The sequence below is a fragment of the Sebastes umbrosus genome, chromosome 4, assembly GCF_015220745.1.
Source record: "Sebastes umbrosus isolate fSebUmb1 chromosome 4, fSebUmb1.pri, whole genome shotgun sequence".
NCBI classification, from domain to species: domain Eukaryota; kingdom Metazoa; phylum Chordata; class Actinopteri; order Perciformes; family Sebastidae; genus Sebastes; species Sebastes umbrosus.
Genome location: NC_051272.1, coordinates 38,348,493 through 38,362,284, shown reverse-complemented (window position 1 = coordinate 38,362,284; position 13,792 = coordinate 38,348,493). Strand labels below are relative to the sequence as shown.

General features: G+C 41.0%; 1 protein-coding gene across 13 annotated transcripts in view; it reads right to left on the bottom strand.

The window, feature by feature from the left end:
- The window catches only part of si:dkey-30c15.10 (uncharacterized protein LOC559353 homolog), a 31,961-nt gene that overhangs the window by 17,522 nt on the left and 647 nt on the right, over window positions 1-13,792 (bottom strand). For 4 of the 13 annotated variants that reach the window (XM_037768009.1, XM_037768015.1, XM_037768014.1 and 1 more), the window contains exons 2-12: window positions 13,516-13,609; window positions 13,228-13,395; window positions 12,731-12,799; window positions 10,306-10,490; window positions 9,877-9,969; window positions 7,876-7,968; window positions 7,084-7,171; window positions 2,922-3,869; window positions 1,771-2,102; window positions 1,599-1,684; window positions 191-320 (exon numbers count right to left, since the gene is read on the bottom strand). In XM_037768009.1, coding sequence (XP_037623937.1) covers window positions 191-320; window positions 1,599-1,684; window positions 1,771-2,102; window positions 2,922-3,869; window positions 7,084-7,171; window positions 7,876-7,968; window positions 9,877-9,969; window positions 10,306-10,490; window positions 12,731-12,799; window positions 13,228-13,395; window positions 13,516-13,603 — 2,280 coding nt within the window. In that variant the 5' untranslated portion in view covers window positions 13,604-13,609. The remainder of the gene's footprint in view (window positions 1-190; window positions 321-1,598; window positions 1,685-1,770; window positions 2,103-2,921; window positions 3,870-7,083; window positions 7,172-7,875; window positions 7,969-9,876; window positions 9,970-10,305; window positions 10,491-12,730; window positions 12,800-13,227; window positions 13,396-13,515; window positions 13,610-13,792) is intronic. The other 9 variants (XM_037768012.1, XM_037768011.1, XM_037768013.1 and 6 more) reach the window with 9 other exon arrangements.

Here is a 13,792-nt window from a genome sequence, read left to right as displayed (position 1 = left end):
TCACGCATTTTAAATAAATCCCCCTAGAGGGTCTGAGGTCCACCCACCAGTCTCACTAAATCCTGTGGACAACACTGACGTACATACTTAGATCTCATCCTGAACACTGATTGACCTACTGTGAAATGAATTGATTACCACCACCAACAACAGTTAATGGGTTAGTCTTGTTGAAAACAATGCCACACACCGCAATTTTCTCCTTGGTGTTGACAGAGGGTTGAGGTTGGGACTTCTCTGAAGCTCGTCTCTGAACCCCAGGAGTGACACTCTGAATGGTGGGCAGGTTTTTTTGCCTTTGTGTGCGGTAGGCATCAATACTGTAAATCACAGAACAAACCACAATCGAATTACAGACACATGAGAGTACCAACCAACTACACAGTCAAATTTACGTATGTTAAGATTAAAAAGGTATCATATGCAGCATTGGACCCCACGTGGAGATGTAACCCCTAGCCAATAACAGCGTGCATGGTGTGCAGCCCGTTCAGGGCGTCAAATACTGCCGCTTTGTTGCGCCCCTCTGCGTCTTATACTGTGGCACAAGACCCCCTTTAGCGTCTATATGACACAAAGCAGTGGTATTTGACGACCTGGGATGAGAACGGGTTGTTACATCACTGTTTTTATGTGCATTGTTGTAGCACATCAAAAAAAAACTCACATGCTAGCATACGTCTGACGTATCATCATACATTATATTTATATAACCACGATAACATTTTTCCATTTTTCTAGGATGATGACATAAAACATGACAACAGACATTCAAAGTTTCATTGGAAACCCTCAATAGAAGCTTCGAATGTAAAAGAAAAAGAAAAAGAGACATTTGGTACAGCCCTACAATTTACAGCTGCCCTTGCATATACATTACAGCCACTTTGTGGTCACGTATAGGTAATAATTGCATTATATGCATCTCCAGTCCATAGATATTTATATTTATATTTATGTGTGCCTCTCTTCAGCTTTTTTTTTGGACGATAATTACGTATATCGTTTTTCTTAAAGAAATATCGTCAGTAGGGGAAATTCAATATCGCCCAACCCTACTGTGTGCAGAGAGCTGCTGTTGGTTTGTATGTTTGACCGAGAGCAGGGGTGAGTCAGACACACACACAGGCGCATACAGGCGTTTAAAAGTTTACTTTTTTATGCAATCAGAACAGTGGGATCTGCATTTGCATATACAGTCCCTGTAACATCTAACATCATAGCACTAATTTGAGAAGGCACCTGGACTGAGATGGAGTATATCTTTGCAAATGAAATAAAGTATTGAATGACTAAACTATTAGTTAGCAAGTGTTTTCAATATTCTCTCAAACCCTTATTCATAAGTGATTTTGATTTGATTTTAAACATAATTTAACAATGCTATTTCATTTATTGTGTTTTCTTGGCCAAACCACCAGTGTGAAGATGTCAATGGTAAAAACCTTGGTTAACAAATACAACATTGGGCTTGTATTTCCTGAGATGTGTCACAGCTCTGTTGTCTGACAAAAGACTACAACTGATGATTCAAGACAGAGAATTCAATCTGGGTTTATTCCAAACATAACTTGTACAAATGGCTATGTTGTCATTACCTGTATAGAGGAGCAGATTCAACGACGGTCTGTCCTGGAGTCCAGAGCAGAGAGAGAGGATTGGACTCCTGGCTTGCTGCCAGTCGCTGTTGGTGGAATATGGAACATTTAATATTTTTCCAGGTTCTGAATTTATCAGAAAGTTCAGCTCAAAGTTATGAATTTTTCTTACCAGAGGGGTGACCACAGCCTCTACAGACTCGCTGAGAGGAGAGAGAATGCCGCTGTGAGGAAAAGTCAGCAGCTCATCTCTGTTGCTTTCAAGCTTCTTGCTCTCATCATGTTCTTCTTCCTTGGACTCCCCGTCTTCTTTCTCCTTCTCTGACTCTGTGTCCATCTTATCTTTGTCTCCAGAGTTAACGCCAATGCCACTGTCGTGGTCCCCAGTGTCTTCATCATCCCCCCTCTCCTCCTCTATCCTTCCAGCATATTCCAGCACCTCCTCGAACATCTGGTCAATTATTTCAGCGGTATTGGTCTCATCATGAGAGCTCAGTTCAGCATCTGTGGAAAGAAACATTCACAAATGTATAAGGCCCTTTCTGAAACAAAGCCACCCATCTTGTTTCAGGTTTATGCCCAGATACATTTATTCCCTCAAGGGCACCTATGCAATACCAACAGTGTGCTTGTGGCCCCACATTAGGGCTGTCCCGAATACGATTTTCTGGGCTTTGAAGCTTCAGTGAGAAATATTGGAAGGTATTTGAAGCTTCATGGTGTGGCAGTCTGACATGTTCTTCTGTCCATCTCCCGTTTCAGTGCCCAAGACAGTGCCGCTGCCGTACACACAAGCACCTCTACACACAACAAACAGCGATATCCGTCTGATAGTTACTGATAATTAATGTTGAATATGAATAATTTAGTGGGATTATTCCTTATTTCATGGGCTATTTTGGGATTTAAACATTATTATTACATACTTACATAAAAGCAATTGCCAAGACCATGGCAGTGGTGGAAGCTTCGAAGCATTCGGGTCAGCCCTACCCCATATTGGTCTCTCTACTAATAAATATTAGCCAACACACTGCTGACAAATTTAGAGTTGCAAAGATATACACTTTCAAGTAAAACAGAAACAGACATAGGAATTTTTCCCGAATAACATCTGTGCATATTTGCAGTGTGGAGAAGCATGTTCAAATCTTTAGTCACCCTGTGATCTAGAAAACATGCTGCGCTCAATATGAACCCAGCATATGCAGTTTACCAATGGTCAGTGATTTCTGTCTTACCAACTAACTATTTCACCCATGTGCTCCACTTCTCCTAAGGTGTCCTCGGGAGCTCACACCTTCACCTTCTTACTGTTCTCACCTGACATACTTGTCTCTGCCCTGGACTCCCTGGAGGTATTGGTCTCAGACAGGGTGGAGACATTGATTAGCTCAGGCTCCAGGATAAAGGTGACTTTCTTTGAGCTTTCTCCTCCCTCTACCTTGGGCATTTCTTCTACAACACCCTGCCTTTCATCTACTGCATCTAGCTCCATTTCCTCTGTCTCCAAAATGTGTCTCTTTAAATTAGAGCGGTCTTTCACAAAGTCTTCTAAACAGCTTTCTGACTCATCCTCCTCAGGTCTAGGTTTCTTATCTTCCTGCATTTCAGAGGAGCCAGCAATCTCAGCAGAGACATTACCCCAATAACATTCACCATCCTGGATGTCAGAGGGTTCACTGTGATCTGCAACACTGCCTCTATTCTCTTTTTCCACTCTGGATGATTCCAGCTGCCTGTCCTCCTTTTTAACACACTCATCTTCCTCCTGTTCTTCAGCTATGATAGTCTCTTCCTCCTTGCACACCTTGCCTTGAGGATATCTCCAGGACCTTAACTCCTCATCTGTTGAAGGCTCGATCCCCTCTTCGCTGTATGAAGAACCATCAATTTCTTCCCATGAAAACATCTGAGACCCGCCCTGTTCAGTTCCTATGGAAACATCAACTTGTTCCTTCATGTTTGATTCTTCTGTACGAGTTGATTCTAGCATGCTTTGCTCATCACCTGTAGGCAACTCGGACACATTCTGGTCCTCACTGAAAGGTGCTTTGGAGCAACTCTGATCCTCGCTAAAAGACAACTTCAATACAGTCTGGGTCTGTGGTTGTTGGGTCCCTAGCTGCTTTTCTTCATTTCCTGTCTCCTCCCTGACTTTATCAGCTCGATGAGTACTTTGCTCCATCCATTCCATGTGCAGCCGACCCTCAGAGTTTTCAAGCTCTACAGACTCTTCAGGAGCTTCAGAGTCTGCGGGTGCCCTTTCGCCTGTTGAAAAAGTAAACTCACATCTTAACACTAGGCTACCTAAACTTCATACTTGGGATACTTTTGAGTAGGTACTGACAATTAATATGTACACTGATCAGCCATAACATTAACAACATTCAGACCACTGACAGGTGAAGTGAATAACATGGATTATCTGGTTACCATGGCACCTGACAGTGGGGGGGATATATTAGACAGCAAGTGAACATTTTGAACTTTGAACTTTGTGTTGGAAGCAGAAAAAATGGGCCAGCGTAAGGATGTGAGATACTTTGACAAAGGCCAAATAGTGCTGTCTAGACAACTGGGTCAGAGCATCTCCAGAACTGCAGCTCTTGTGGGATGTTCCCAGTCTGCAGTGGTCAGGACCTACCAAAAGTGGTCCAAGGAAGGAGTATCGGTGAACCGGCGACAGGGTCAGACTCGAGGCTCATTGATGCACGTGGGGAATGAAGGCTGGCCCGTGTTGTCTGATCCAATAGAAGAGCTACTGGAGCTCAAACTGCTGAAAGAGTTAATGCTGGTTCTGATAGAAAGGTGTCAGAACACACAGTGAGGAGCAGTTTGTTGCGTATGGGGCTGCATAGCCGCAGACCGGTCAGGGTGCCCGTGCTGACATAATGTTATGGCTGATCGGTGTATTAATTTATACGAAGAAGGCGTCGAAAGCTATTTAAATTCCTTAGTGTAAGATACTGATTGTGTTGGGAAAAACATAACACACATTGACAAAGGAAACACATCTGGCATGATAAAGAACGCAAGGACTGAATTTTAGAAATGTGCCATCTCTCTTTGTACTTGTAAAGAACACAGTAGGGGTGCACTAATCACAAGCTTTCTATCCTGATATTGATTCTGGTACTTAAACTTAGGGTATTGGTTGACTACTGATCTGAAATCGGTGCTCTTTTTTCATTTGAAAATAAAAGTCTGTACCTTAGGGCTGGAGCGATTCTCCAACATAATCGACGTCGATTTGCATAACGTGTGTCGATGCACCGCAAGAATGGCTGCACCCAATCAAAGCATGCATTCCCCCGGAGAACAAGCTGGAGCTAAACAATCTCACCCCCAATCCCGAAGTGGGGAAGTATTTTAGACAGAGACCCAACAACGTTGTGTTCTGTAAAGTCTGTATATTGGAAATGGCTTATCACTGCAGTACCATTGTTATGCACGAACACTTCCGAAAGCAAAAGCATCCCAGAGCGCTTTGTCAAGAGGGCAGCGGCAGCAAGACAGCCTCATGTCCTGTTTACTTTTTGTCCTGACTAAAGCATGATATATTCGGATTATCAACATGCATTTCAATGTGTTCTTCGTCGCCCTCATGTTAATAGTAATTTCTGCACCGCTGCTGTATGAGTGAGAAAATGGTTTAAACTAACGCTACAGACTGTGCTACAGACAGTGCTACAATCTGTATGTCTTTTAAATTATTTCCCTTGCCCCACACTGATGCCAAAATACATTTGCCAGTGATTATCTTAACTGCATATTGCTCTAGTGATTAAATCAATCCATATCATAACCATTTAAAAAAGGTCCCATATTGTAAAAAGTGAGATTTATATTATAAATTGCTTTCACTACTGTGAAAGTATCAAAACGCTCAATCCACACAGCCCTTATTCAGAAACTGCTTTTGAGACAAGCCATCAGGATTTCTGTCCATTTGTGATGTCACAAATCTACAATATATAGAGCATTTCACAGTTTTAAAGGGACTCTATGTAAGAATCAGAAATTGCTTGTTAACAGCGACACCTGTGTCCGTTAAGTCAATGAAAGTCAGCGTCCTGTTGCTCGCGCTCGCTCTACATAGACATGAACGAGTATCAGTCAAAACAGTGAGGCGACACACGTCAGCTAAAAGCACAATATCACTCTATATTTCAGCTGCTTGGCAGTAATGTTAGCTGACCAAACAAATGTTTCTCCGTGAATCAATGCTGATACTGTGTTTTCTGCTTCAGACTCTCGTCTTCTACAGTATGTAGTGTGCGCGCATATAGGTGAGAGGTGGAGCGAGTGAGAACAAGAACGAGCGCGGTGCGTGAGTGAAGGCAAGCAGGCAGGCAGAGGAGCAGAGCAGCAGAGACTCCGGCCCTGGAGAACAAAGCTACGGTCTCCCCTGTGTCTTCTGACCGCGGTCGGAAGGCTGGAGCAGGAAGAGTTGACACTGTTTTGCAAGACGGGCTTCACTAGCTTTTGTAGTTTGTGTTGGAACAGTGTAGCCACACGTGAGTGCAGATGAGACACCGACCCGATTTATATGTGTAAGAAGTTACAAACAGTACCTTCAAACAAACATTCTAAATGCGTCCCAGTTTATTTCCTGTTGCAATGTATGTGAATGCATCAGCTGACAGGAAGTACACATGGACCCAAACTGTTGCCTGAACATTACAGAATGTAAACATGTTCTAGTAGAAACACAATACAAGCACAAACCTGAAACTGAGCACAATATGGGACCTTTAAGTTTTAAGTCAAGTACTTTAGTATAAGTACTGATTGTCCAGTTCAGGGAAAGGGTTGCTGTGTTACATACAGTGATTCAATTAATCTACAGTATGTGTCACAGCAATCCTTTTGAACTTGAGGTCTAGTATTCTGATCAGGCATCTGACCGGTATGGTCTATTATCCTGTTACATTTGTTTGTTTTTAAGAGAATATGAATAAACACAATATTGAAATATTAATAAGAACATTTTTTATATTTATTTGGGGTAAATTAAGGGTTATATTAATCGGAATTAAACAAAAAAATCTTCAGAATAATCAATCAATTAGTCGTTAGATTAATCGATAAAATAATGGTGAGGTGAAGTCCTAGTATACCTCACTGTCGAAGTGTTTGCGATCATTACTCTACTTGTAAAGTAACATCAGATTGTAACTACACATCACTTCTGAAGTGTAGATGACCAAACAACAGCATGTTTAGGGTTGTACTACAAACTTTATACTATATTGTTCTAGCAGGTTTATAAAATTGTAGTGCTCCAACTTTAGTGACTGTGGATCAGGTGCATCACTGTTTGGGAATAGATAACTACTTTAAAAGAGTAGTGTTGGGTTTTGTTTTTACAATTGTCATACTCCGAGTACATATTGGTCCTGCAGATCAGTTTAGGACATTCCTATTTCTATGGCTACCGTCTGTCTGCTAAAGTCCTGGTGTGTATTAATGAGGACGGTACCTGTTCCATCTGAAGACTGCTTCTCTGCATGTGATGTAGAAGCTCCAGGGAAGCTGGCATCTTTCATCTCTGCATCACCATCTATCTGCTGGAAGCAACAATATCAGCACAAAGAAACAGAATTAAGAGGTAGTGATGCAGAGCTTTGTTTCATGTTTATCGGTGTAATGTAATCAAAGTAAATATACAAACTAAAAGAAAAGTAACGTAATAGTGCATCTTGCAGTTATTGAGATTTAGGCCATGCGTCCAACAACCAGAGAAACACATATACATGTTTCCAAACACCTCAAAGGTGACTCTATGGAATACATAGAGTTATCCCTGCAAATTACAGAGATCATATCATTTCAATAAAATCTATGAAACAAAACGGGAATCTGGGATTTCTGTGAAGCAGTTGCTCACCTTGTTCTGGTCCTGCTATGACATCTCAGATCAGACAGTTAAGGTTCACTACTGATCATGACGTGTGAAGTGAAAAGATAATCCGTTGTGTGAACAGCCAATTTCCCCAAAACAATACCAGACTTAAATAGGTGCACTATTTAAGAAGTGAACTTTCTTCCTCTAAAAAGACAAACACCTGGAGCCACGTATTAGGTTACTCATTTATTAGCCGATAAAAGCTGTATACTTGTATGCTCGCTGATATTGCCTTGTTCTGTAATCCAATTTAATTCTTATCACTGCCAAAATCAATATTGCCCATTCTGGTGGCTCCAAGTATTGGCCGTATGTGGAAGCACAAAAGTGACCAGAAAGAGAAGGGTTATTTGGTCACAGACTCACATCCCGGAGCTGCATAGGAGGGCATTGAACTCTCCCTCTAGGTCTAGGAGCCCAGGTGTAGGAAGATGATGGGACACAAGGGCTCCATACCTGCTAATGTTACATAAACTGGTGTGTAAAAGAAATCTCAACAAACTGGGTAAATGACTCACTAAACATAAAAATACATCCACAAAAAAACTATTCAAAATAGGAGTTGTCATTGATCTGTAGAGTATGTCATTGTTACTCTGAACGTACTATGTCAGCCAAAGGGGACATCCTATTTGTAAATGTTTAATAACCATCGTATGTCACTTAAAGTGGCAGTAGGCAGTATATTTTATTTCCTTCTCATGGCTCTGTTTTCAGGCTTTAGGAAATCTAGCCTGTGACTGGCGTTCCTTCACCAGATTTTACAATGGTGGCTGCATCACAAACTTTCTCATTTTACAGCTAAACTGTGCACTACAAGATGATTCTGAGTACATCTGAGGAGAGAAATAGCCATTAACGTAACATAATATTGATTCATATTTGATCAGCGCTGCCTAGTTTGACCGTTTGGTCGGAGTCGGCGAGTGATTGACAGCCGGCTCTCATAGACGGCAGCTGGACAGCAGACCTCAGATCAGCTCTTACTGCTTGTTTTCCTCCGGTCTGTGAAATCTTGCAGATGCCGTTGGGAGCACCGGAGGACACAGAGGAACATGATTTTTTCCAGGTTACCTGCTTCATGTACTACTGTCACGATATAGCGACCGTTTTATAAAAATAACTTTTTAAATCATATTTGCTCCAATCTCGCCTACTGATGCTTTAATGGGCGGCTGGAGCTCAGGAGGTAGAGCACTAATCAGAAGGTCGGTGGTTCGATCCCTGGCCCCTGCAGTCGTGTCTCTCTCTACCACCAGTGTATGTAGTGAATGCTGGCTTGTGTTGTAAAGTGTTTGAGTGGTTGCCAAGACTAGAAAAGCACTATACTGTATATGAATGCAGTCCTTCTACCATGGCAGTCCAAGAACAAAACGGCCTCGTAGAGCCACTTCTCATCTATCAGCATCAGAGAAATGCTGAAAACAGTCAAGACTGAGTGAGTTTGATCTCGTCGATTTTTTATGAGCCAAGTCAACCACATCTACATCTACTTCAATATTAGGGCTGTGTATTGGCAAGAATCTGGCAATACGATACGTATCATGATACAGGGGTAACGATTCAATATATTGCGATACTGTAAGAACGGCAATATATGTCAATTTCTTTTCAAATCTAATTTGACGAAAACTGTCATAGTATAAAGACACACCATGAATTTGAAATTTGAGTAAAGTCACTATGTGAATTGGGAACATCATCACACATGACAGTCATACCCAATGTATGTAATTCATTGACTGTTTAGGGACCCCAGTATGCAGAAATATTCAAACATCATTTTAGTATAAGTGAAAATAACACATGTATACTGCATTAAAAAAATGCATGCGATTATCATAAAGTGGGCATGTCTGTAAAGGGGAGACTCGTGGGCACCCATAGAACTCATTTTCATTCACTGATCTGGAGGTCAGAGGTCAAGGGACCCCTTTAAAAATGGCCTGACAGTTTTTCCTCACCAAAATTAAGTATAAATTTTGAGCGTTATTTAGCCTCCTTTGCAACAAGTTAGCATGACATGGTTGGTACCGATGGATTCATTAGGTTTTCTAGTTTTATTTTCAGTTGGTTTATGGTGCCAGTACCTTCACTCTAGCTTTAAAACTATAGCTTTTAGGGCCTGCTACAACGTCCGAAAGATAGAATAGCGGCCGGGTCTGCCGGCGGGCCGTCAGGTTTAACCAGAAGAGGTTAATTAAAAATCGATACAACGTTTGGGAGAATCGATACAGTATTGCAAAACATAATATCGCAATACTCATGTGTAGGGATATTTACTTACACCCCTCTTCAATATAATAGAAAATTAAGTATGACAAGACACTACTGACAGTTGTGACAAAAACATCATCACAAACCCACCTTAGATAACGAGGGATCAGAGGTGCTCCTTTTCAGCCAGGCATTCTCACTGATTGGTTGGAAATGCAACCGGCTCAACTCCCGTTCCCGTTCCTGATCAGTGAAACCACGGAAGACATAAACTCTACAGGTGCTCCGGGGAATGAATGACATTTTATGTACGAAGTATAAATCAGTTCATTCATTCTTAAATTCATATAATTAAGGGTACTGCAGCTACTAGTAGCTTTAGTTTAGAAAGATTTATGGACACCATTGAGGAGTACTGATATATTATATAATATAATATATGTGTGTAAATGGTTTATATCACCAGACTTTTGAGTTCATTTGCCCATCTCAGTAAAAGAGCTTGAGCTCTAGAATGGTGTTGATGCAAGTCATTTAGGTACTGCTAATACATTTCTGTAAAAAAGCCTCTGAACCAACCTGGCGAATGTGAGAAGCCTGCCCGGAGCTGGGTGCAGGAATGCCTTGGAGTTTCTGCTGAACGGCAGACACCAAGTTGGAGCGGGTCCGCGGGGGGGGGTTGGCAGGGCGCAGTGTGGGGTTGGGTCCAGCCTGGAAGACTGGCACTTTAAAACACTCCATTCGCTGATTAAATTCTCCCTCACCTGAAGGGAAAACATTTATAGAGACTCACTTTCAAACATAAATAGAAATTATGTCAAATTTAAATCTAGAAATTGGTAGCAATATCCCAATCAAAAGGTAATATTGTTCCATATATAGAAATTAAGTTCCAATCTGATATGTATATTTTCCCATACATTACAGCAGTATGGTACTTCAAGATAATTTGAGCTGTCCTTGACATTTATTAAAACTAAAACAACAACAACTTTTTATTAATTTTTCCCAGCACCTCTGAGCGAGCTGCCTGACACTGAATGTCCTTTTCTGGCCGTCTCCCCATTGCTTAAATATGCCTGCTGGAGGTTTGGCAGATCCAAGCATGGCTCTAATACTAATCTTAAGCATCCACAGTACAACAAACATTTCAATGCAGGATCTTATCAAAAAAAATCATTACAGGAAGCTACACCTGCCAGGCATTGTTGGGCAACAAAATAAGCTGACCTGTAAACGCTCTTCTCTAATGTTACATTGATTCTCTCTAGAAATGAGTTAACGGTCTCACTGTAGTTTTCATTTGTGAAGTTTTGTTTGTTTTTGTAGCACAATGCCAATAAAGCATTTTGGCTCTTGTGGAAAATGGATGTCCCATCAATTCAAATATTATTAATGTTCAGTTCATTAATTTCTATGATACAAATTATTTATGACAAAATGATCTAAAAAATATCAAAATTATTACAAGAAAATCTACATACATATTCAAGTAAGCAACACACTAAAAATATGGTTCTCTCACTTTTTTATAACGCAGTTACACGTTTCGTCAACCTTCTTTTCTAACTGACTTTTAATCTTTTGCCTGCCTCAGTACTGATATAACTGAACTCATGTCACAATTAGGGTTGCAAAATTACGGGAATATTTAAGGTGGAAACTTTCTATAGGAAAAGGAATAAAATGGAAATATAGGGATTATTTGGTCAGGCTTTATTTATTATGTCATATGCAGATATAAACAAACATTGACCATATCATGAGCAGACACTAGGGCTGTACCAAATGCCTTTCTTTTTTTTTTTTTACATTCAAAGCTTTTATTGAGGTTTTCAAATGAAGCTTTGAAAAAATGTCTTCAAATCTTATGTCATCATCCTAAAACAATGGGAAAAATATGATTTTGTGTTATTGTGGTTATAGGAATGTAATTTATGGTGCTGTTAGATTGCTGCTAAGCCACCCGTTAATACAGGTGCGTGCCTCTCTTTGTGTTTTTTGACCGCAGTGAAAATTATGTTTTTGAAAGGTTAAATAGCAATATGGATTGAAGCAGAATATTTTGTTAGATAAATGTAAGGGGTACAGCGGGATAATGTTTTGCCTTAGTATCTGCTTGTACTAATCACCTGGATTCTCTCTCTCCTCCTGCCTCCAGGTTTCCCTGCGATAGATCAGACAGACAGCTAACTTGTATCATATATAATACACTGTATTCTTTTGGCCTGTATTGTTTTCTAATCGATTATCAGTGTGTTTTCTTGTGGCTCACGGACAAAATAGATCAGACAAACGGTGAAACTACCGCTGCAGGTGGCTAGCCGACTGCAGAGCTCTGCAGCACCAGGCCTGTGTGTGTTCAGCTGTGTCATTCTTAGAGCGAATTAAAGAGCAGGCGAGAAAGCAAATAAGTATTGAAAAAGTTTCAATTCAGAATCGATGTGTCTTCTGATCGGCCTTTGCAAAGACCACCGATCAAACTATTTAGATTGAATATCGGCCGATAACGATCGGTGAACGATTGATCGGAGCACCCTTACAAAACATGCCATAAGACCTTCCCCCCAATTAAGTTCACTATTTAAATGTATATTTATATTCAAATTGCGCAAAAATTCCCAAATTCCCAAACTTGACTTCCATCCCTTTGCAACCCTTGTCACAATCAATTTAGCCGGAGTTTAGCCTTTGTGCACTAGTTGTTTTTATTAAGGACTTTGCAGCTGGGTGTGGCAAATGTTTTAACTGACTGTGAGCTGGAGTCCGACCTTACTACCCCAGGCTTGGCCCTCTGGCCGCTGTTAGATCTGAGCTGAATGCCAGAGACCATTTTAGTCTATGCATTTGATAGGTCATTATATTGACTTCCAGCTATTATCGTTTCAATGTCTGTAAAAGAATAGAAAATAGAAAACACAAAACTAACTGTGTATTCAACAGTGACAAGTCTGATGTTCATTCGCAGAGGTTTTTGAATGTGTGTATTCATTTGTATCCTCACCAAGGAGATACTTTCTGAAGCCGTCAGCCCCAGGATCCAACAGGCGCCGCTGGGCCAGAGGAGCTCCCCCTAAAACAACAAACTTCAGTATTTATCGAACACACTGTCACACTGGCTCCACACAGATGGATCAGCGCCTTGACAATAGTAGTTCTTCTCTAGCATGCATATAATCCAGCTTGACTGTTGCCTTGACATGTCACCATCTTGAACAGTGCCATAAACACTCCCAAAATACTCAGCCATTCTCTTGTATGTACAGACTGATTTCCTGTTTATTAGGTCCACCTAGCTTAAACTAATACAACAGACCTGCGATAAATTCTACCTTCATAAATGTTTTTTGTTGAATCCTTTAGAGGTGTTGATGCAACTTTAAGGTGGGGTTGTAGTTTGTGAACAGTAGTCTGTTGACTTGCATTATACTGAGGATATGTTTCTACTATTTAGTCTATCCACATTGATAAAAATATGCAGGACAAAATATTTAGGATTACCCTCTGGTCGCTGGGTGAGTTGCTGGACTGGGGACTGGACTGGAAGAACCATCGGTGTGTCTGCCTTGGTCTCCTGCTCAGTTAGCCGTCCAGAGGTGGATGGTTCTGGACTACGATTCTCCTGGCCAGCTGCTTCCAGACGCCGCCGCTTCTGGTCATCATTCACCTCTGAGACATCAGACAGAAAGATGAACAACGACAAAAGTCACAAATATAACTGCAAAGACTGCTGTGAAAATGATAAAGTTATGAACCTTTACATTCTTGTTAATAGAGGCACAAACAAACCTGATGGTGGGAGGACATTGTCTTCAGAATCTGACAGAGGTGTTCTCTGTCTTTTCAAATTGACACTATTTCCCTCGCCAGCTTCCATACTGAGCTGCAAACAGTGACATGACAGACTGCATCAGATGTTATTGAACAGAAACCTTTTACTAAAACAGCGTCAAGCCACGTCAGTTTATTTACTACTTCTTCCTCTCTCAAACAGCTGCTTCCTAGGATTCAAACTGCCCCGTGAGAGTTCAAAACCAGATACAAAGGAGATTTCTTAACAAGGACA